Source organism: Talpa occidentalis, unplaced genomic scaffold, assembly GCF_014898055.3.
Source record: "Talpa occidentalis isolate TD23 unplaced genomic scaffold, MPIMG_talOcc4v2.1 talOcc4.8, whole genome shotgun sequence".
NCBI classification, from domain to species: domain Eukaryota; kingdom Metazoa; phylum Chordata; class Mammalia; order Eulipotyphla; family Talpidae; genus Talpa; species Talpa occidentalis.
Window position 1 is genome coordinate 5,882,457 of NW_023605194.1, and position 22,603 is coordinate 5,905,059.

The 22,603-nt window shown below is 56.5% G+C and overlaps 1 protein-coding gene across 11 annotated transcripts in view; it reads left to right on the top strand.

Moving 5' to 3' along the window:
* Positions 1 to 13,780: 13,780 nt before the first annotated feature.
* Positions 13,781 to 22,603, top strand: part of FGFR2 (fibroblast growth factor receptor 2) — a 94,194-nt gene continuing 85,371 nt past the window's right edge. For 2 of the 11 annotated variants that reach the window (XM_054690562.1, XM_054690565.1), the window contains exon 1: positions 15,886 to 17,797. In XM_054690562.1, the coding sequence (XP_054546537.1) occupies positions 17,632 to 17,797 (166 nt within the window). In that variant the 5' untranslated portion in view covers positions 15,886 to 17,631. Of the gene's footprint in view, positions 13,820 to 15,885; positions 17,798 to 22,603 lie in introns of those variants that run through there. The other 9 variants (XM_054690563.1, XM_054690564.1, XM_054690567.1 and 6 more) reach the window with 9 other exon arrangements.

Sequence of the window (22,603 nt, forward strand, 5' to 3'; positions counted from 1 at the left end):
GACCAAGGAGAGCTATGTGGCTGAGTGCAGAGAAGCCCCTGTGGCTTCCATCCACACACACACACACACACACACACACTCACACAAACATACACACACTCATCGTCACACCCCACCTCCCAGTGTTTCCTTGCCTGCCCCCCCTCCCCCACGCACGCTGCAGGGACAGAAATTTTTTTCAGGCAAAGGTAAATTTGTTTAAGTTTCCCGATGGCTCTGGCACCTGCAGGACACCTGCGTGCCGTCCTGCATGGGTGTTGGGGACAGCTGAAGGGCACGCCGCCTGGTGGGGGTTTGCAGGGAGGCGTCTGGTTCCTCTCTGAGCCCCTGAGGGGCTCCCAGCATGTGGACCTTTCAGCCCCCAAATGAGCTGGAGGCCTCGCTAAGGGTGTGGGCTGCCCGGGAGGGAGGAGGCTGCCTGGCCTCAGGAAGGAAGGGTCTCTCCTCAGCAGAGGTGAGTCCACGAAGGGCTGACACTCAGCAGCTGAGGGAACAAGCACCTGGTCCCCGGGGAGCCCGAGCCCCATCCCTGGCTGTGTGCCAGGACCCAGGGGGATGAGGCCAGGCCAGTAAGGCCAAGCCTTCTTTCTGGGAGAGGGGACATGGGGTGGGCCTGGGGTGGGAGGAAGCGGCGGGGCTGGAAGACCTTTTTTATTCAAACTTGACTTTGGAAATTGCTGGAGAAGGGTTTTTTCAAAAAGATTTATTTATTTATGCATGTAACAGCTGGATAGAGGCCAGAGGTGCGCGGAGTGGGAGAGTGAGAGGATTCCCCAGAGACAGAGTGGGCAGCAGAACAGGCGGATCCACTGAAATCCACTGCTGAGGGGAGCAGCGGGGAGGCAGGAGAGGTCTGCTGCGCCCTGTGGGTAGCTCCCTGGCTGGGGATGGAACTCGTGCTGCAGAGGCTGGGGATGGCTTCACAGTGCTGACACTTACCCCCGCGCCGCCAGGGAGATGCCTGGAGAAGCGAGCTGGGAGACGAGCTGCTTCTGTCCGTCCTCCTCCAGCGGGCTTCCCGGGCTGGGGACCTCCAGGTCTTCGCGCACCACAGGCCATGATGGGGCTGCCTCTGGGGGAGGGGACAGGGAATCCCGTCTCCCCTCTTAGCCCACAGCCTAGGAGGGTGGCGGATGGGGCCTCCCCTCCCTCTCCCCACCTCTCCTTTTCTCCTGCCGTCCCCTCCTCCCTTCTTCCCACTGTAAACCGGGAAGCCTGAGCCCTGAGTCCCTGTGCGGATGGGCCACCGGGCCGCGGGATGCGGGAAATTCCTCCACGCACGGGCAGACGCAGGCTCGGGTCTCTCCCTGCCACCTCCCAGGTGAGCCTGGCCGCGCCCCTGAGACCTCTCTGGCCCGGGTGCCTGGGCCTTAAGCCCCTTGAAGGAAACCACGGCCTTGCTGCCCACGGCGTGATGGGCTCCCGCGGGCCCACTATCCTGACGCCTGATCGAGTGAACGAATAAAAGACTCTCACGGGGTCACCTGACCTCACCGTCGTGCGGCTGCACTGAAATGGCTGCAGTGGGTGCCGGTGCCTCCTGGAACGTTTGAAGAGCCTGGTCTGCACCGGGAGAAGCACTGGAAGGATCTGCTGCTTGCACGATCCCTCCACTACCCCCTAACAAGGAGCATTCCCCCCCCACCCCAGGGTGGCTTTTGCACTCGGTCTGAGGATGGGCCCCATAAACTGAGCTTATGAACCAGCTGAAAGGCCAGGAGCCCGGCACCTAGGCTTGTGACGGCTGGAAGACTGAAACATGACCACATTTGTTTATTTCTTGAAAGATTCTGAGTGAATGTATAATTGTGCATGTTTAGAGACTGGCAGCCCTGGGAATGAAGTTTATTTATCTACCAGGTACACATCACGTAAACAGCTGCAGACGCCCCCCCACCCAGCACAGTGGCTCTGCATTCTTGCCTGCTCTGCCCTTGGCCGGGCCCGGGGGGTCGAGGGACGCCTGTGGGAGGTGGGGCACCTGGATTCTGGGCCCAGGTGGGACTGAGGACAAGTCTCAACTGCAAGTGGGGGCGGCTTCTGGAATCTTCTCTGGCAGCCTTGACTCGCATCCAGGCATTTGCTTATTTGTTCATGCAACAAACCGATACTGACATTTCGCAGACGTGGTGCTAGACCCTGATGATGCAGAAATAGCAGCCCAGACCCCAGGAAACCCTCCCCGAGGGCCAGCGTCTTGAGGGGAACAGTGACTTCCCTCTGGAGCCCCAAGGAGCCCTCTGTCTTCCGCTCCCCCAGCTGCAACAGCTGTCCCTCGTCCGTCCAGCCCTGTCCCCATCTGCGCTGGGGGAAGTGAACTTGTGGAGCTTTCCGGAAATGAGGTGAGGTCAGGAAGCCGAAGTGTTTGGAAGTCGTCCGGGGAACCACCACTGAGCCTTGGTCTCCACCGCACTGCACTCGTGGGGGGCGGGGGGCTGGTCTGGCTGTGCACGTGCTCGAGTTTATTACTCACGGTGGGACTGAGAGAATGGGGTGAGCTTCCTGGGCTGCAGGGGAAATCTATCAAACCTTCCTCCCTTGAACTTTCGGGGTGGGGGGGGCAGCAGAATATTAATAAGTGTGCCAGGGAGGTGATCAGCCAGTTCCAAGAGTCCTATGGGTAACAGATCCCCCCAAAATGACAGCCCCTGGGAGGCTCGCTTGGCCAGTGTGTGCACGGTATTGTTTCTGTCTCTAGGAAGTGAGGTTGACATTGACAAGACAGATGCTTATGGGCCAGAGTCGGGAGACAGTGCAGTTTCTTGCCTGAAATTACTCTTCTGAACTTTCCAGCCTCTGCGTCAGCACCCTGGTTTCTCTCTTTTTTTTTTTAAAGGGTATTCCTAGAATTGATGTACTATTACTTTTTTTTTTTTTAAACATTTATTTATTTATTTATTTATACATGCACTGGGTACAGTCAGAAGCGCGGGAGGGCGAGAGAATTCACCAGAGCCAGAGCGGGGAGCAGAGCAGGCAGAAGGACCGAAGTACACTGCTGAGGGGAGCAGCGGGCGGCAGGAGAGGTCTGCGCGCCATGGGGGACCCTCCTCTGGTGGCCGGGGAGCAGCCGGGGATCGAACCGGCGCTGCAGAGGCTGCGGGGCAGCTTCGCAACCCAGCGCTCAACCGCTGCGCCACCGGGGAGGCCCACCCTGGTTTCTCTTTATGTCCCCCAGGCAGGTGGAGTTTTCCGTCTGTGCTTCCTCATAGGAAGCCCCTCTCCCCAGCCTGCTGAGCGCTGGGATGGCCAGGGCAGCGCAGCCTTCTCCCTTGCCCATGGGCACAGCCCCCAAGGGACGGCCTTCCAGAACGAGTCGGGCTTGAGGAGTGGCGATGTGGCTCTGGATGGCCCAGGAGAAAGGAGAGGGCATCATGGGACGGGGGGCGGGGGGGTAGCTTTCATGAGGGGCTCGAGCGGGAGCTAAGCACAAGATGAAAAAGGGGCACAATTTGCCAGATCTCCCATGTGGGCCCGCTAGCTGGCCCACGCAGCCCCCGAGTGTAGCAGGCTGGGTCTGCACAGGGCCAACTGCTGCTGTCCCTGAGCACCGTAGGCTCCCGGGCCATGCTAGTGTTGTGAGGTGAATGATGTCCCCCCAAATATACGTTGAAGTCCTGCCCTGCTCTCCTGATATTTCTGACTGTGGCTCTATTTGGAAATCTGATCTTTGCATGGGGATACAAACTAACATGAGGTCTTGAGGTGGACCCTCATTCACTGTCACCCCTGCCTTTTAGGAGAGGGAACACAGGCACAGACCCACAGGGACCAGACCAGTGATGACAGCTGCAGGCCAGGGAAGGCAGCCACGTGAGGAGCTTGGAGTGAGGGTCTCCTGAAGGTGTCAGAGGGAGATGGCCCTAGGGACTTCCAGGAACCTGAGCTGTGAGACAATACGGTGCATTGTCTTAAGCCACCCAGTTTCTTGCACTTTGTTCTAGAAGCTCTTGGAAGAGAATATACCTCATTTTACCTCACCCGTCTGTGAAAGGCAGAACAGCACCCCTGCTCCCCATAGGTGTCTATGCCCCAATGCACAGAAGACTGTGCAGGGTCTTGGTGAAGGAATTAAAGCGACAGAGGGCACCAACAGAGGGAGAAGGCCCTGGTGGGCTCATTCCAATCACGGGGGCCCTTAAAAGCAGAGAAACTTCACTGGCTGGAGCGGAAGGGATGCAGGGATGAGTCACTTGGTGTGTTGGGCTTGGTGTGTTGAGCTGGGAGCCCAGGATGGACTGAAACCAAACTCACCTGTTGGAAGCTGAAGGAATTATGGGTGCAGGAGCTGGGATACAGAGTGTCACTGGCATGCCATGAGCAGGGCTGACAGAGGGGACAGGAGGGCAGACCATGGACATCTTGATCCCCAGGGCTGCTGTGGAGTGCAGCAGCAGCAGATACTGGACAGTTGGTGGTATCCTGAGAATCCCTGGGGCCCAGCAGGTTCAATCAGAAAGGCTCTAAGAATTTCAGACAGAGGAGTAGGAACTGGCCTGGAAAGGGCCAGAAAAATGGACTGGGCATGCGGGGACATAGAGGCAGGTTTGTCTGCCTGCATGGTGGACCAAGGTTCCCTTGGGCTCACCCCCTGACTCCCCAGAGGATGGCAGAGGCGGGGGAGGGGCCAGCACAGGCACTGTTAATCCCTCTTAAATCCCCACGAATCCTGGGCAGGGGGCAGGTCCTAGAGAGGCCAGTGAGACGTCACGCCTTGGGGACAGGATCACTGGGCCCTGGAAATGGAAGGTGGTGGCATTCCTCTCCAGGACGGGCCCCAGCAACCACTGGGGCTGGCTCGAGGTGGGGCTGTCAGGTGCCTTCTATGCTTGGGGTCTCGAGGGACTCTGCCCAGGGCACTGACCACAAGCACCCTCCAGGCACACGCCTCATCCCCAGCAACGCAGAGCCGAGACCAGAGCCACTGCTTCATGCTGGGGAAACCAGGCTTTATGACAGATCGTTATAATCATCCTGAAATACTCAGAGAGCTCTGTCCATGCCTTAATTTATCACTTCGAAGTAGGCCCACATCCACCCAGGCCCTGGAGAACCAGCCCTGGAGAACAGGAGAGAGTTTGTGGTCGGGCCCAACCCTCTAGGACCTAATGGGGTCCTTTCTGTCGTCGGGCTAGGGCAAAAGAGAGGTGGCTGGGAGAGCCTCACCTCCCTTGGATTTGGGAACGGGTTGGCCCATGGGGTGACTCTGACCGCAGACAGGGCTGCTGTTTGAAACATAGGACACTCAGGGGCCTTCCTGGTGGCGTAAGAGGTTAAGAGGCAGCACTAGGATGCTATCCGCGGCCACTGCAGGACAGCGCAAGTTTGATCCCTAGCCAGGGAGCTACCCACTAGGTGCAGCAGATGCCTCCTGTTTTGCCCGCTGCTCCCCTCAGCAGTGTGTTTCGGTCAGTCTGCCTGTTCTGTCCCCCATTCTGTCTCTGGTGAATCCTCTCACCCCCCACACCTCTGGCCTGACCCCAATTCTTGTATGCACAAATAAATAAATCTTAAAAAAAAAACACGGGGCACTTTGGTTAAGCTGAATTTCAGACAAACAAGCCTTGTTAATTGCATGTGTCCCATACAGTGTGTGTCCACGTAATATTGGTGACATAATCATACTAATAAAATGACTTGTTTACCTGAAAGTCAGACAGAAGGGGTGTCCCACATTTTTATTAGCTAACGTTTTGGTACCCCTTAAGAGCATTCACCCCAACCATCGGAATGGGGTGTCACAAAGAAGAGGGGGTTCTTTTCCTGCGCCTGCAGGCTCAGTTGGATAACAGTGAAGAATCTGGTGGCCCTTGGGATGAGCCGGCGCGGGAAGGAGTTTCTAGCTGAAACTGAGAGCATGTTTAGAAGACAGCGAGCAGGTACTCCGCCCTGGACAACACGCGCTGCTATGGAACGGGACACTAGCGGTGAATCTGAAGCGGTGACAGCTAATCATCACAGCTTACAAATACGGATGCAGAGACACAGAAAGGTCAGGTCACTTGTCCATGGTCACACAGCAACAAGGGTACAGGAAATAAGGTCGGGTTTAGGCCAGGGCTACATAGGGGAAGGCCTGGTTGTCTTGAATCTAGAAATAATAATCCAGCTCATGGGGACTGACCATTCAGCAGCACCAAGTACCTCTCGCGCTTCCCACTCGAGCCACACAAAAGCCCCATTAAGCATTAGCAGGCGGCCAGGGATGTGGTGAGCACGGGCAGTAGTGGGCCCGCGGCGGGCAGAGGTGAACTCTGGTTCACAGCCACCGTCTAAAAATGGAGACAACTGTCTCCATCCGCATGGGGTGGCCTGCTTCTCCACCTGCAATCCCATACATCAGCTGTATGGGCCCCAGGCCCTTCCCAGCCCCCCACTAGTTCAGGGACCACAGGCTGGGGCAAGCTCTCAGGTGTCCAAGGTCCTATTTGTAGAGTGGGGCTGAGGGGTCACAGTGCACCTCGGTTCCAGGGTCCTGCGTGGCTATGTGATGATCCACCAGAGGCCACGCTCACAGCTGCCTGGGACATGATCAGCACCCGGTAAAGGGCAGCCACCAAGCAGCCACTCTGCGCCCTGCCTTGGGAGGCTCCAAGGCTCTCAGTGACCTGAGGAAAGAGCGGGGCAGTGGGTCCCGGCATCCTATAGGTCCCTAGAAATCTAGGGCAGCTGCAGTGGTACCAGGAAAAAAACAACTCAAAAGGCACGGGATGCCCAGCCTTCAAAGGACAGCCCAAGGCTGGTCATGCAGACCTTGGTGGGAGGGGCCCAGGTGGCCGCAGGCGGAAGCCCAGGCGGGTTTGAGGGTAGGGGTACCGGGGTGGATCCCCAGCTTCTTGCTGATCCTGGTGGAGAGAAGTCACCACAAGCTGGAAACGTGGGGCCACCACCCAGGGCCAGAACGTGCTGTGGGCAGAGAGGACCCTAGAGGTAAGGACAGGCCAGGCCCTGGCAGAAGACTGCTGTCACCCCCAAATCCTGCCAGATCTGGAGCCCCAGTCGTGGAGCAAGGCATTCCTTCGCCACCGGGCTTGGCCGGCTCCAGGGTTCCTTCTGCAGAGGCGCCTCGACATTGATCACTCATTATTACCTGCAGAGCCCCAACCGCCCCCGGGCCCCCCTCAGGTCCCCTCACCCGGCCGCCCCTCGCCCCGGTACCGCCCGCCCAGGGCGCGCACGGGACACCCGTGGCCACAAGGGGGCGCTGGCACCCGCCGCAGGCCTCCCGGCGCGCAGCCCGAGAACAAAGGAGCCCCGGGGCGGCCCCTCACCTGGAGCACCTGCTCCCCTGCGGCCCGCAGCAGGCCGGGCTGCGACCCCAGGAAGGAGTTAATTTTTGCTCAGCGCTGCTTTCCCAGATCTGTTAAAGACATCGCTTCCCTCCTGATGGCCTTTCTCCCCGGCCAGGGGACTAAATACAAGCGCTCTGGGGCTTTATGAGGGTTTAGGAGTTTGGGGTTTTACGAGGCCCCTGCTCCGTACCCTCTATCTCCTTCCCAGGACCCAGAATTACCAGGATCCCGGCAGCATCGGTTTCCTCCCCTTGGGTTTATTAAAGTGAACTTCTTGTTGCTTGGATGAAGGAGACACACGCCCTGGGGAAACAGAATAACACTCCGAAGGCCGAAATCTAGAGACAAGAGGGAGGAATCTGGTCTCTGCCGGGAAGGTAACTTCTGCTGACAGCTCGGTGACACCAAAATGGCTTTTAGTCTCTAGTTTCTAAACATACTTTGTGGACCAGGCCCCCCTGTGAATGTCCCCAGAGGTCCTGATAAGGAGACCCCCAAGGAAGCTCAGTCCCAATGAGTACCAGCCAACACACATCCCGCAGGCAGGGTGCCCGCCAGGACCCAGAGGTGGGCGGGCAGGCAGGGCTTCTCTGGATGTTCTCATTCAGTGCTCCCCAATGAATCCCTCTCCTCCCAGCTTGTGGCCCAAGGTCAGTTTTGATCAGGCTTTCTCCAAGGTGATAGCCCTCTTGGTTCGGCCGTCTCCTGCCCACGGGGACCGTAAGCCCGGGCACATAGCTGTGGATTCCTGAGAATTTGCGGGACCACCATCCTCCCAGAGAGGAACTCCACTGGGATCGGGCGGACCCCAGAGCCAGGAGGTGAGGCTGCCAGCACCTCCTCACTTCCATCCAGTCCAGAGTGAGTATCTATCGCATTTGCCAGCGAAGGCCTGGGTGTCTCCAGCGCCTTGGTCTGAGAGTGGACTTCCTGCCCTGCCCCAGCGGCAGCGTGTGACGGTGGGCAGTGTGCGGCTGTGGAGCGGGGCAGGCGGGAGTTGCTTCCAGGACTCCTGACGAAGGAGATCTTGGGGGAGACAGGGGGAGCAGGGGGCAATCTCCAGCCAAGCCTGGTGCAGCAGATGGTCATCGTGACAATGAACACCCAGGCTGTCCAGTCTGGTGGCCCTGGCCCTGGCCACCACATGTGGCTACTGAGCCCTTGACACGTCACCGGTGCTACTGAAGAGCTGAAGTTTAAGTTTTCTTTACTTTTATTAATTGACTTTGGAATGATCACCCTGGTGAGCGGCTGCCATGTCGGAGAGCCCGGCTCCGGGCAGCTGGAGGGCTGGGCAGGGTTGGGTGGGGGCATCGCGGCTGCTGTCTTCCCGATTCGCCCCCACCAGCTAGACCCACTTGCAGGTCTCGTGTCCAGTCCCCTGAGAGGCGTGAGATGGAGGCGCTGGTGGCCGAGTGCCGTGTGGGGTGGACAGAGGACAGAGTCCTGCTCCAAAGCAATGACATGCCATAAATTGCCCTTAAGCAGCCATAGGCCAGGGATTAGGGGCCTTTTCCGCAGATTCCGTTACCAGTAGACAGGGGTCAGCTCGGGGCCCCCGGACTGTGGTTTCAAAGACTTTAGAGTGAGCGTGGCCTTCCTGTCACAGGTTGCTCCTGGTGATGGGTAAATGACAGCACCGCACGTGCCTTGGGCACTGGAAATACTCAGGGAGGGGAGGGGCTGGACCAGGGGCAGGGCAAAGCTGAAGGGGGAGAGCTTAATTATGCAAAAGACAGTGAGGCCAAGGGGTGGGGTGATAGTCAGTGACTTTCCCAGGATCACATAGTTAGTCCTTGATAACGGGGAGGTGAAACCCCAGGTCTGGGTACTGGGCACAGTGCTGAATCTGCCACGCCACGTCTGCAGTGCAGACCTGAGCAGATGCCAGGTGGGAACTGTGGCTGGTGTGTGTTGGGGGTGGCCTTAGGGTTGAAGTCAGAGTAATATTCCCTCCATGACACCCCCCGCCCCCATGGTCTTTATGGTTATTTTTGCTTTTCTGGAGCCGGAACAGTTTCCAAATTGCCCCTCCATTGTGCTGTGAGTAACAGACCCCCTGCCCAGTGGCAAGTCGCAAAGGTATGGCAGGTTTGGGAGCTTCCGCTGAGCCAATGCAAGTCATTCCTCAGGATTCCCCATTTCTGAATCATCTTAGGAGCCACCCATGTTGGCCTTTCACTCGCCCCTATTTTGAAGACTATGCAAATCCAGCCCATGACACTGTGGAAGGGGACCTGGCACTTGAGCGCCCCACTAGCCCCGCCCCAGCCTTGAGAAGAGAGGATGCTCAGTGCCTGCTGGGTGGGGGGCAGTGTGTTGGGAGGCAGCAGGCTTCGGCCCACGGCTCTAAGCCCTGTGCTGAGCTGACTCAGCTGGGAGAGCAGGCCCCCTGGCATGGAGAGTGACCAGACCATTGGCTCTGGTGCCCCCCATGAATCCCAGCCTGATCAGGAGACCAGATTTCTGGGGTTCCCTGCCATTCATCAGTGGCCTTGCCCAGTCAGTCACCTCCCCTCTCTGCACAAGGTGGGGGGCAGCGTGATGGTTTGACCTCACGTCCTCATCTTTGGGCCTGGTCTCCTCTGCCCCTGTCACTCAATCCTGGGGCATTCAATAAACAGAGCCAGGGACAGTGGGCATTTTTATTGAGGCCTCCTCCTGTTTCTAAACTCTTTGGGGCTGAACTGTTCAGGGGTGTTAACAATGTCCCCCCACCAGGGACTGCTTCTGGGGAACATTGCAAAGTGGCAACAGCCTCAGGTGCTGGTGCTGGCGGCCCTTTCAACGAGGGCGCGATGGGGGAGCCCAGTAAAGACTGCAGCCCTGTTAAAACCAGGTTCATAATCATATCCTGGGGGAGCGAGTGGGTTTGAGGGTCTTTGCTGGAAAGACTTTCATCCTTTCCAGTACCCCCAGGGATGGGGAATAAATAAATACACACTGACCATAGGAAACACAGGGCATTTCTCTAGAAACACAAGAAGTGTCTAAATAAAAGGTCTAAATGCTGGTCACCCCTTCATCCATCTAATTCTCCCAGTGACCCTGAGAAATAGCTACACGACAGGTACCATTGCTTACCAGTGTTATTCACAGCCCAGAAGATGGAGGAGTCAGAGGATTTAGGGGACTCGCCTGAGGTCACACAGCCCCGGAGTGGAAAGAGCACCTCACCTGTCAGAACCGAGGTCCCCTCGCCTCACAGCCAGGCAGGACTCCCTGCAGCACTGGTCTCCAGGGGAGTCTTGGCTTTGAGCATCAAGCCCAGTTTGAAGTTTAGAATCACTGATGACGTTCAGGTCAGGAGCCCTGGTTTTGTTTCAGTTAAAGGCCACAGCCCCCTGAAGACAGGCCTGAGCCGGGGGCAGGGGGACCTGGGGGGCGGCCCATCCCCTCATCCAGGGTCACCACCCAGGATAGTGGACACAGGACTTGGATTCTTCTCGGCCCCTCCTTTCCAGTGCTTCTCGTATGCTACACACGATGGGGATGTAGCTTCTGGAAGGAAATTCATACTATGGGAAGCAGGGAGCTCAGAGCCCCACAGAAGGCGTCATTCACCCAGAAATGTCCGCAGTTTGATCCAGCGGACTTGTCCATAGGCTGGGGATACAGCCACCTGCTACAAAACGAATTATTAAGAGAAATTCCAGCTCACCCAAGGAGCGAGGCCAGTGGCAGCGAGGGTGGCCCCCTGGCCTTTTCTCTCCCAGAACCAACGGGCTGGCGGTCCAATTTGTTTCTTGAAAGTGATGGGCTTCTGGGGTCCTCATCTGTCATCCTCCAGGCATTGGCGTATCATTACGAGGGCAGAAAAAGAGAAGGGCTTCTCCAGGGCTTTTGGGAAAAAAGAAAAAAGGGTGACTACTCACGACATTTTGTGAAGGGGGGAATTGTGAAGGAAGGGGGCCTCGGTGGGGGGCGGGGGTTCGTGAATGTGGCCTTGTCTGGCGGCTCTTTCAGCTGAACCCGGGGCCCGAGTCGCTAGTTCAGCTCAAACTGTCACCTTTAGTTCTCACTGGCTTCGCTGCCCTCGGCCCTGAACCTCAACAGATTGGGCCTTATTTACCTATTCACACCCGGCCGTGGAGGCTCATTGATAGGCTTATTAGCAACGCCATTCATGGGAGGCCATTGACAAAAGGGATTCCAGCCACTTGAAGAGGGAAGAGAAAAAAAAAAAAGACTGTAAAGAGATTATTTTCTCATTCAGCCGCCTCGCTGGTGTGAAGGCTTTCCTGGACCCTCTGAGGTCACTTGAAGCCTAAATATGATGACAGAATTGTTGGTTTTTTTTTTTTTTTTTCAAATTCCAAGCATGCTTTCACTTTTCTCTGAACCGAGGCGTTTGCCGTGGTGGGCTCCGCGTACTCAGAAACCCTCCCTCTTCAGGGACTGAGGGGCTTTGGGTGGGCGGGTGTCTTTTCATCCCCCTGAAGAATAACCCGCAAGCTGGGTCTGGACATTGAAGTAGATGTTATTATTTGTCATTTTCAGTGGAGGGCCCCCTTTTTATTTGGCCTCTGTAGAGCGGTGGATGCATGGAGACAGGGACCACCGCTCCCCGCACCAGTAATTTATGTGAGAATGTGTGAACAGCAGTTTCAATGGCTGGTGGCTCAGGGGCAGGATGGGAGACTCTCCTGGGATTTCTCCAGGGGTGGGACCTATGAAGATGTAAGTGCCAGCCTCTGGGCAGAGACACTCACGTCTCTTTTTGCAGAGGGGTGGGTGTGGCGCGGGGGATGCCTGAGGGTCACCTGCTCAGGTGTCCATTAATTAGGAGGTTTGGAAACCCATCCAGACTAGAAGACTTGACCCAGACAAACTCCTCTCCCAAGCATATATGCTGATGATTTTCCTAGAGAACTGGACTATTATTTTGACTGTCCAGTTTCCAGACTGTTGTTTCCTAGCCACTGGCCTGGACATTTCAGGGGATTTGTTACCCCTGGCTTTCAAGTTATTTGCATAGAAGTTTTCTAGGAGGTATCGTGAAGAAAAAGGGCCTTTTTCTGCTGGTGTGGTACGCACAAAACCTATTTTCAGAAGTCCACTGAAGTGTGCCGCTCAGTGGCGGTGAACAACAGCCTTCCTCGATGCAGGGAGGGTGTTTCCCAGGTCATTTCATCCTTACTGCTCCACGTCTTCAGCCTCCAGACAGTCCCCAAGCACTTCTGGACTGGATGACCTTTCCTAAAGGAAAATCAGTGAGGGCTTCTCTGCGTCGTGCTGGACTTACGAATGCCCACCGAGGAGTGGCTGAGTGCGCGGGAGAGAAAGTGTGTGAAAACATGAATTCCCCAGGACGCCCAGCCCTGTGGAAAAGGCCGTGGAGGGAGGGAACCGGGACCGGGACCTTGAAGGGGAGCCGCTGGGCCTTCAGTGGAAGACTCTGATTTTGCAGCTGAAGGGTCTGAGATTCAGACAAGTGGATCTGCTGGAGGCCACACAGCTATTCATAGCAGCGTTGAGGCTTTAGAAACTTTGGAAATTCTTCTTACGACCCCACAGAGCTCCTGCCAAACGACCCCTGGGTTGCAGGTTTTGATTTTTCTGAGGCCAGTCACCTGCTGCGCGACCCTGGGCCGGTCGCGCCGCCTCTGCGGGAGCCGCGCTCTGCGGGCCGGCTGGGCCGCGGCGTGGCGAGGGACAGGCGCTCAGCGCGCCCTGCCCCGGGGGGAGACCTGCCGGCCCCCGGGCCTCGGGTCTCCCCTCATTGCTATGGCCTGGCAGGGCGGAGACGTGCAACGTGCGCACGCATGTGCTTGGTCTCCCCACAAAGTTGTAGCTGCAGCTCTTGCTCCCCCACGCCCTGCAGAGGCATTTGAAAGCGCGCGCGCGCGTGTTGGGGGGCCCGCTGTCACTCGTTTGGGGCTTTGCAATCAAGCAAGGTCGCGCACCCCTCGGCGGGCGCGGGGTGCGGGGGTCGGGGGCGCCGGGGCGCGGGGCCGCGGGGCGCCCGAGGGTGGCCGGCCGGGGGGGCCGGGGGCGTCTCTCCGCGGCCCGCGGGCCGGGCGGGGGGTGCGCCGCGCTGATTGGCAGAGCGGGCGCCGCCGTCCAGGAAACGGCTCGGGTTTCAGGGGGGCGTGACCCGCGGGGGGCGGCGGCGGGCGGGCGGGTGCGCGGCGGCGGGCGGCGAGCAGCGCGGCCGCCACAAAGCTCGGGCGCCGCGGGGTCTGCGGGCGCGTAGCCGGTCGGCGCGGCGACTCCTGTCCGGGCTGGCGGGCCCGGGGCGCCCCGAGGCCGCCGCTCCCCTGCGCGCTCCCGGCGCCCGCGACTTGCGAGCGAAGTTTGGCGGCGCCGCCGCGCCGGAGCCCTTTCTCCCCCGCGCGCCCGGCCGGGCAGCCGCGCGTCATGCCCGCGCCCCGCCGCCGCCCGCGCCGCGCCTGAGCCTCGCGCCCCCCGGCGCGGACCCCAGGCCGCTCTTTCCTCGGGGCTCGGCCGGGACCCCCGCCCGCTGCGGCCCGACCCGCGCCGCGCGCGGGGACAGCGCCGATCGCCGCGGAGCGCTGCCGTTCAAGGTAATCCCGGGCCGGGCGCCCGCGGGGAGGCTCGCCGGCCGGGGAGGGGGCGTCCCCGAGCGGAGGGCGCGGGGCGCTGGCCCGCGGGACCCCGCGCGCGGCGAGGGTGCGGGGAGGCGGGCGAGCCCCGCGCTGCGCCCCATCCCGCCGCTGACATCGCCGCGGCGCCGGCACCCCCGCCCTGGCCGCTCCCGCCCGCGGGCCCGTGCGCCCCGGAGCGGCCGGGCGCGCGCGGGGCGCCTCGCCGGTGGCACAACCGCGCGGCCCGGGGCATCTGGGGGTCCCTTTTCTGAGGCTCCGGGAGCCCCTTATCTGTCTCCTGCAGCCCCGGGCCGGGCGCTCCTCCCCGGGGTGGGGCCCCGCATCTCCGCAGGGCAGCGCGCGGGGGTGACACCTCGGGGGAGCAGGGGTGCGCGGGCCCCCAGCTCCGCGCGCGGAGCCCCTGGCCGCGGCTGCGGGGGCGCGGCGGGCCGGGGCCGGGGGGCGAAGCGGACCGACTTTTCCAGGCGTCTGCCTGCCCCGCCGCCGGGCGCTGGGGATGTCGAAAGCGCAGGCGAGTCCTAACTTGCGCGCTCATTCCTGCGGCCGCCGCGCGGGGAGGCCGCCCGGGGCCCTGCCAGGCGCCGGCTCCGCCGGAGCGGCCCGCGCGGCCGCGGGGTCGGGCCCCGGCTCCGGCGCCGCGCGCGCCCCGCAGCCCGCACCTCCAGCCGCGCCCGGCCGCGGGCCCCGCGCCCCGCTCAGGCGGACTTACTCTCCAGGCCAACCTGCCTGCGCTCTCGGGCACCCTTCCTGTGTTTGGTGTGAAACGCTGTCAGCTTTTAAAACCCCATTGTGCCCTCCGTCCCAAATCCCCGTAAATCTTCCACCGGCCTCAACTCATTTTCATCTGAAAAGCCTGTTTAGTTTGAATAGAAAAGCAATCAGGCGCCCCTCTACTCGCCCTGGAATGTCAATTAAAATGCAGATTTTTTCTGAGCTCTTTAGCGCCCAAGAAGGGGCAGAAAAACAGGATATTCCGGGCAAAGCCCTGAAAGAAACGCGGCAGCGAACCCTGGTTGGTGATGGCGAGGCGGCACCCCAAGCTGCTGCGGTCCTCATTGGCCTGCAAGCTCCCAGGGAGGGGGCTGCGGGGCTGTATCTAGCTTTGAGATTTCAGTGTGTTCAGGAATTTCGCCCCCTAGATTTGACCTCTTAATAGCTCCCTCCTCCACTCCGCTCAGGGGAGAAGGGGGGGCTGCAGGGGGCCTGGAGTCAGGAGACAGGCCTGCCCTTGGGTGGTACCTGGGCATCCCTCACCTGGCCTGGCGCTGCTCACGTTCCCGCAGTGAAATCCAGCAGGGGCAGAGGGGACAGAGCGCTGCTGCCCTCAACATGGGGGAGCCCCCACGGGTCCCATCCTCCCAGAGGTGCAGGCCCAGTTAAGGCTGGCGCTGCGTTGGCTCGCCTGCTTGGAGCGCACAGGGTTTGGGAATGTTCTGGTAAATTGAAGAGCTCAGCGTAGCCCTGGCACGGGGACTACTCCCCAGCCCGGTCCCCTGACTGGTCACTTTGCCCATCTTCGGGGGCAGGCTTGTCCTGGGGTGAACATGGCCTGGGGTGCGGGTGGTCACGAGGAGACATCCATCACGGGGAGGGTGACAGTCCCTCCCGCGCCTGGGCTGAGAAGAGAGTTCCCTTTCAAGGGGAAAAATAAACACGCCGGGGCTTTCGCTGAGGCTGACTCCAGGAAGGATTATGGTATTGACGGCAGGAAGCTGGGATTGTGGCCGCCAGCGGCATGCTGGGCCTGTGTTCCCAACACCGAGCCTCAGGACCTCATTATCCTGCCTAGGGGGTCCCTCCGTACCTTTGTCTGCTCTGGTGGGGAGCTGTGCAGACCTGCCGCCTTGGGCCGCGCCTTCCAGAGGCTTGGGGAGGGGGCTGCATGGGGCCTAGACCCGGACACGGTGCAGGCGGATGAGAGTGGATGCAGGGCTTGCCCCGGAGCTGAGGTCACTGTCCATCTTAATCTCCCCGGAGTAAAGGAGGCTCCTGTGTGCCAGGATGGATGAGTGAGGTGACGGGGCGGGGGGGAGCATCCTGGGCCGAACTCTCCTGCTGGACTGAAGAGTTAAGAGGCAGAACATTCCCATGCATTCTAGAAATGCTTAGTGAATCAATGAGAATGCCTGTGTTCTGTCCTCCCACATGTATGTAGAAATAGATATGGAATTATCTCTTGAGTCTCCTGAGGAGGAAAGAAAGTTGGGGGAACATTCTCAAGCAGTCGGACAAAATGGGGCACGTGCACGCGCACTCCCACCACACCCACCGCACACTCGCTCACTCTCGCTTTTCTTGCTTTTGCTGTGAATTTCATTGCACATGTGCTTTCTTTGATGCGGAGATTTTATTTCTCTCTTGGAAATGGTGCAGTTCCTCCCCTGCCCATGTATTCCTTCGTTTTTCTGATGTAGCTTTGGGGGAGGCTCAGGCAGGGTTGGAATCCTGTGTCATCATCCAAACATCGACGCAGCAAGCAGCAAGCAGGCGTTTTAGATTTTGTCTATTAAAGTTCTCACCCCCACCCCAATGTTATAAAATGTAGTTCCTTTCTATTGTTCGCAGAACCTGTGATGTTTTCATTAGATTCTCCAAAGCCTGTGCCTTTAAGCTTTACACTTAGTCATGGAGGCTACTGGGCCCATTTAAAAGTTGCTGGGAATACAGTCACTTCGGAAGTTTCTCTTTGCCTTTGGAGCAAGTGGGTAAACCAGAAGAGTAAGTGGAGCGCCCCCTTGTAAAATCTCTGCTGTGCAGTGTTACCCAGTAGGTTAGCATATTGAAAGTTATCTGCCCAATCACATCCCGTGACAGCACTTTACAGCTTCTCTTTATGTAAATCACCCTCATTAATGAAGGGTGCCGTGCATCGGTGTCCACTCCATCTCCCAGCCCACTGCGTGGCGCCTGAGCGGCGCTTGGCCGGGCCCCTGGATGGAGTCAGCCCCGGCCTCTTTTTGGATCACTCGCTCCGAACGCATGGCAGCTCCATTCAGGCTTCCTAAGTGGCCGCTTGGCGAAAGATTGAGTCCCGTCTCTGCATTGGAAAATGAATCTTGACAAGTGTAAACTGGTGGGAATTTTGTAACCTTCCCGGGATTCTTTTTATTTGCTGGTCTCCCTTCTTCCAGAGAGCTCCAGGAGGGTGGAGCAAAGCACTCCTGCAGCTCCGCAGAAGTATGTGTGTAAGCAGACGCCTCGGTCCAGCTTGCTAAAGCCCTGTTGGCTGCAGAGACGTTAACGAGGAGCCCGCGCGTTGTGAACTTGCTTTTGTGGTTGCCCTTGAAAGTAAGGTCACGTTTTGCCTCTGCTTTTTGAGGCTGGTAGAGGTGATAGTGGATAGAAGAGCGTGCACTGGCCCAGCTGAAGTGGCCGCACGTTATCTGTGCCCTGTTAGCTGTGCTGCTTATCTCTGTTTCTTATAAGTCTGCTTTTTAAAAGATCAGCCCTGCATGTTTTTTTTTTTTTTTTTTTGCCTGGCCTGGTGGAAGCACCTGGGATGCTGAGGTGTGGATGAAAGAAGGCATTTGCAGATACTGAAAAAAAACGGTGCCAGTTGGAGAGGCTGAAACTGGCTTTCTCCCACTCAGGTCTGAATGAATTGGCATCGGGGAGGATTCCACTGACTCACGGAAATCTCTTTCCTCCAGAGGTTGCAGCAGAAGCAGCGGCCAGCCCGTCCACGGCCACCTGGGCAGCGGCACCCCGGTTCCTGAGCCCCCCGCAGGCTGAAGCATTGCCAGCAGTCCATGCTGTAGGCAAGTGTGCAGATGGGATTACCGTCCACATGGAGATATGGAAGAGGACGGGGGATCGGCACCATAACCATGGTCAGCTGGGGTCGCTTCATCTGCCTGGTTGTGGTCACCATGGCAACCTTGTCCCTGGCCCGGCCCTCCTTCAATTTAGTTGAGGATGCCACGTTAGAGCCGGAAGGTAAGTGGATTTCATTTCACTCGCAGGGTGCCAAGTTTGTTTTGGGATTTGTCTGGGGAAGTGGCACTTAGGTCAAGACCCGGTTTCGAAGCAGCTGTCCTTGCGTTGTACCCAGTTTGCTGAGAGCAGGGGGTGGGCAGGGACTTGGGAGAGGGATCTTTGCTGGAACACTGCAGGCAGGAGGCTAGGACTAGTTTGGTGGTTTCATGGGTGTGTGTTTCTCGGTGCTGGAAGCGGGAGGCAGCGCTGTTTCCCTTTATCGGTGCCCAGGAGGGCTGCAGAGAAGATGAATGTCATCTACAGCCTCCTGCCTTGTAGTTCCCGGCCGAGGGGGAGTCTTGCTTACAATGTCAAGAATCGCTATTTTGCAACAAAGGACTCCACCGAGGGAAATTGCCAACATCAGAAATGCTGACATTTTGTTTTCATTGTCTAAGGAGAAAAAGACGCTTCTGAAGTTCACTCAGAGATGCTTGACTCAGATCTTTTTTTAAGCCATTGTCATTCATGACACTGAAGCATACGTCATGTCACAGCAGATTCTATCTTAGGTACCTTTGAAAGTGAATGTGCCTGCCTATCTCCCATATCTCTGAGAACTTGCAGCTCCAACTGGGTATGCACTGGTGTGGCAGCTTTGGAACTTGTATTGCAAAAGCATCAGGCCATCGCTTCTCGGCCTTTTGGCTAAGATCAAGTGCAAAAGCATCAGGCCAGTTGCAAGGACTCCGTGGGCTGAAGGATACAGCTGGGCAGATTTGGAACCGCTTTCCCACGTCCTTCTGGGACGAGCTTAGCCCAGCCGCTACCTGGTGCGGCGTTGAGATCTGTCATCAGTAGGGGATATTGGTAGTTGAGTTCCATTTGGAGCGGTAATCTGAGAATAACACGGCAGATCCCAGCTCTCATTGACACTTAATGAACCCGTGTGCAGGTAGCCCACCTGGTGCCCGCTGGGCTTGGGGGGTCCGCTGCATGGTCGTGGGCCCGGGCCAGCTCACTGCTTCTGAGCCAGCAGCCTGCGCTGTGGTGTGGGGAGCAGCGTGCTCCCCAGAGGTGGGCTGGCAGAAGCCAGAAAGCCGGGCCGGGATGCTTACTCCGGGAGGGAGGGCTGTGTTGCCTTCCGAGGTGAGCGTGGGGACCTGGACACCAGTTGTGGATGGATACAGGCTCAATCCTTTCCGGGACAGAGGCACTGAGTACCCGAAGCCATGACGCCTCCTCTGAGTGAGGCCAGCCAACTTTCTCCGACCCAGACACAGGCTTTATCGAGGAGGGCTTTGGGTGGGAGTTGGCCTATCTGTGCGATGGGGAGACTCCTCCTTATCACCTGTGCTGCTGTGACGTGGCACATCGGTAATTTGCGAGGGGTGTGCATGGGGAAGTGGCATAGCATGAGGAGGTTTTCTGGGCTCTGAAAGTCGTGCCTGTACAGCTAGTTTTGCTAATAATTAAAACGGACATTTCCCCACTTGCTGGTGTTTCCTTGCAGACGTGGCTCAGCACGGGCTGAGGCCACGGAGCTGGGATCACCTGGTGTGCACGCAGCGAGGCCTAGGCTCAGGAGAAACCGTCATTTTTCATGTAGACGTTCAAGGCAGCATTATTGGGAGTTTATTTCAGTGTGATGTGTAAAACGGTCCTAAAGGAATTTTTAAAAATCATATTTAGTCTTGGAAGAAAGTTTGAAATATGTGTGTATATGCAGGAAGAAAGAGGTAAGGCCGAGAGGGGAACAGTGGACGGGGGTGAAGTCCCCCCAATGGTTCTTTGTTTAAAAATTTCTCTGCAACAATGTGAGTATTGTTGAAAGCAGGTCTTCCCAACGCAGGGTCTGTGCATGCACGTGGGCTCGGGAGGAGGGCTCTGCTTCTGTGAAAGTGCAGGGAATATTTTGCAAATGTCTTCGTGCAGTTTTCCGAACCTGCAGCTTCTGTGAGGTTTGCATTCTATGAGGGTTGTGAGACATTAAAAACAGACAAATGGTTTCGAGGAGGATGCAAAACCTTGCGAAGAAGTGGCTTTGGAAAAGCTTCCAAACCCTCAGACCTCCGTTTCCCTGGCTGTCTCCCATGGGTTTGATGAAATGATCTTTAGGGTCCCTTTGTTGGTATTACTTGAATGTTAATATCCTCAGGAGCCTTCTGAGGACTCCCCTCACCAGTTTGTTAGGAGATTTAAATGTGATCCCAGCCTAAAGAGCAATTAGCACAGGGTCTGGCATCTAATTAGCACCCAGGAGTGTTCTGGTTGTTGCTGGCGAACTGGGAACAGGATCCTCCCAGTCCTGTGGGCTGACTGGTCTATTGCCACAGTGTCGGGAACAGCGTGGTTCTTGCAGACCGTTGAGAGGAAGGTCATTCTCTGATGGAGGAAGCCCTTGGAGTTTCCAGGCGGCTCTCCCTGCTTTCTGTAGGGTCTGTACCTCTCCAGGTGCTTAGTCCAGTGCTGGCGCCCTTCCGGTCCTAAGAAGGATCCTTCCACTCCAGAAGTTTTGCTTCAACCGCAGGTCAGACCATGGTCCTGCTGATGTGGAGAGGTGTTTGCATGTGCGCACATGTCCCTGCCTATCCTTGGAGTTAGTGTACCTGGAGCTTTGGTCAACGAGAAGTTCAATCTTGACCTTCTGTAGCACAGGTCTTATCTTGGAAGGCTCGGGGTGTGCTAATTTGGAAGCTCTCTTTGGATAATGTCTGTTGGACTGAAACACAGGAAAATGTGGCCAGAGAAAAATGTGACTGCAGTTCCAGAAGGAGCCTGGGCTCCACCACTGGAAGATCTTTCTGTCTGTCTTAGCTTTGTCCAGTAGCCCATCACCTGTCATCATATCTCCTGTCATCTGTCATTTGACTTCTGCACACTTTCTGAAGTGAAGGCCTTTGCTCTGCTCAACTGACTTTTTTTTTTTTTTTTTTAAAGATTTATTTATTTATGCCTACAAGAGCTGGGGTTCAGGCCAGAAATGCAGAGGGTGGGGGGCAGTGAGAGGATTCACCAGAGACAGAGTGGGGAGCAGAACAGGCAGATTGACCAAAGTACACTGCTGAGGGGAGCAGTGGGCGAGTCAGGAGAGTTCTGCTGCGCCATGTAGGTAGCTCCCTGACTGGCCGGGAATCGAACTCATGCTGCAGAGGCTGTGGATAGCTTCAAAGGTTGCGTCTTAATCCTTGCGCCACCAGGGAGGCCCCTGTTCAACTGACTTATAATGAGCAATCTTTACAAGACTTTAATCTTCCAGATTAAAAATGAGTATTTTCACTTGGTCACTCATGTTGTTGTGGGGGGGGGTGTCAGCTGATTGGGGTACATTTAGTTACAGGCTTAAAGGCAGGCAATGCTCAACATCAGGTTACATGCTGTTCTGCTGATTAATATTCTAGTTATTTAAGTACAATCAAGCCTGATAACCCTGGGGAGGAGACAAGACTCTTACTTTCAAGTTCTTCTGACTCTGTCACCTACTCTGGTTAATTAAGTCATTGTTGACATTAACCACATCTTTGTTTACACCAACCCAGTAGGAGCTAAAATAAAAGGGCTTTTCCACCCCAAACCCTTAATTACTTTCCCACCCTCTGCAAAGTGTGATTCTGAAAAGCAACAACCTGGGAAAAAAGTAGTTTGCATGTTTATTTTTTTAACCTGCTTTTTGGCAACCTTTTGAGCAGTGATGTGTTCCTGGGATGAGGGTGAGCTGATGCAAAGTTCAACAGCAGAGGCTGAGGAGGATGCACCGGAGACCTCCCTCAGTTAGATTTTTTCGGTAGGGTTTAAGTCCTTTGTTGGAAGTCTCATAAGTCCCATAATATCAGCCATACGCATTTAATTGCAAGTTAAAAGAAAAGAAAAAAGAATATATCCGCATACCAAGACTGAATGATTTAAAATAATCTTCTGTTTTGCATTATCTGCGTCTTTATTCTTCAATATGAGTGTTAATATTTAAGAATTGACTGTAACTCGATAGTAAGCTTAGGGACAAGGACTCATTCTTGGTCAATTAAACCAAATGCAGGTTTATGCAGTTAAAGACACAATGAAGTACACATTTTTTATGAGTATATAAAGTATTTCCCAATTCATAGACAAAGCGCTGTGTTTAATATTGCTTTTCAGAGCAAAAATCTGGCAAGCCCAGAGAACTGGGACTTGTGTACTTTCTATCTGGTTCCATCTGATCTGAAATGGGGGTGCGTGTGCAAGCTGTTTATCTTAGCCAGTTAAAACATTGAGCACCTACTATGTGACAAGCCCCTCCCACCCCCCAGGTCACAACCGAAACTTGTTCCTTTCAAGTCTTTCCAGCCTCATTGAGGGTGAGAATTCAAATAACCAGAGCAGTCCACTGTGAGGCAGACATTTCCAGTATCAGACTTAATGAATAATTACATGGTTATGAAATAACCGGGTTGTGTTTAAACAGGAAGGGTTTTGTTTAATGTTCGCATTCTCAATAAAATATATCCAGTAGCCCTCCAGCTTGTTGTTGGGGTGTTTACTTATTCGGGGTAATTGTGAAAGGCTCCCATCCCCTCTTCTTTGAGTCTGGCTTCATTTTACAATTCTGTTTCAACTCTCTGATTTTACTCTTTGAAGGAAAACGTGGGGAACTGACTTTGGGGGTACCAGCTAGTCACACCGGGCCGGAGGCAGAGCTGGCTTGCTGCTGCCCCTGGGCTGGTTTGGTTCTTTAGCCCGGACAACTTCCCTTGATAGGCTCTTGAGAAATTATTCTTTGAACGTTTTTCAGGCTCTCCCACAGTGGACGCTAGGCCAGCACCTTGGGTTTTGCCTGTTGGTTTATCC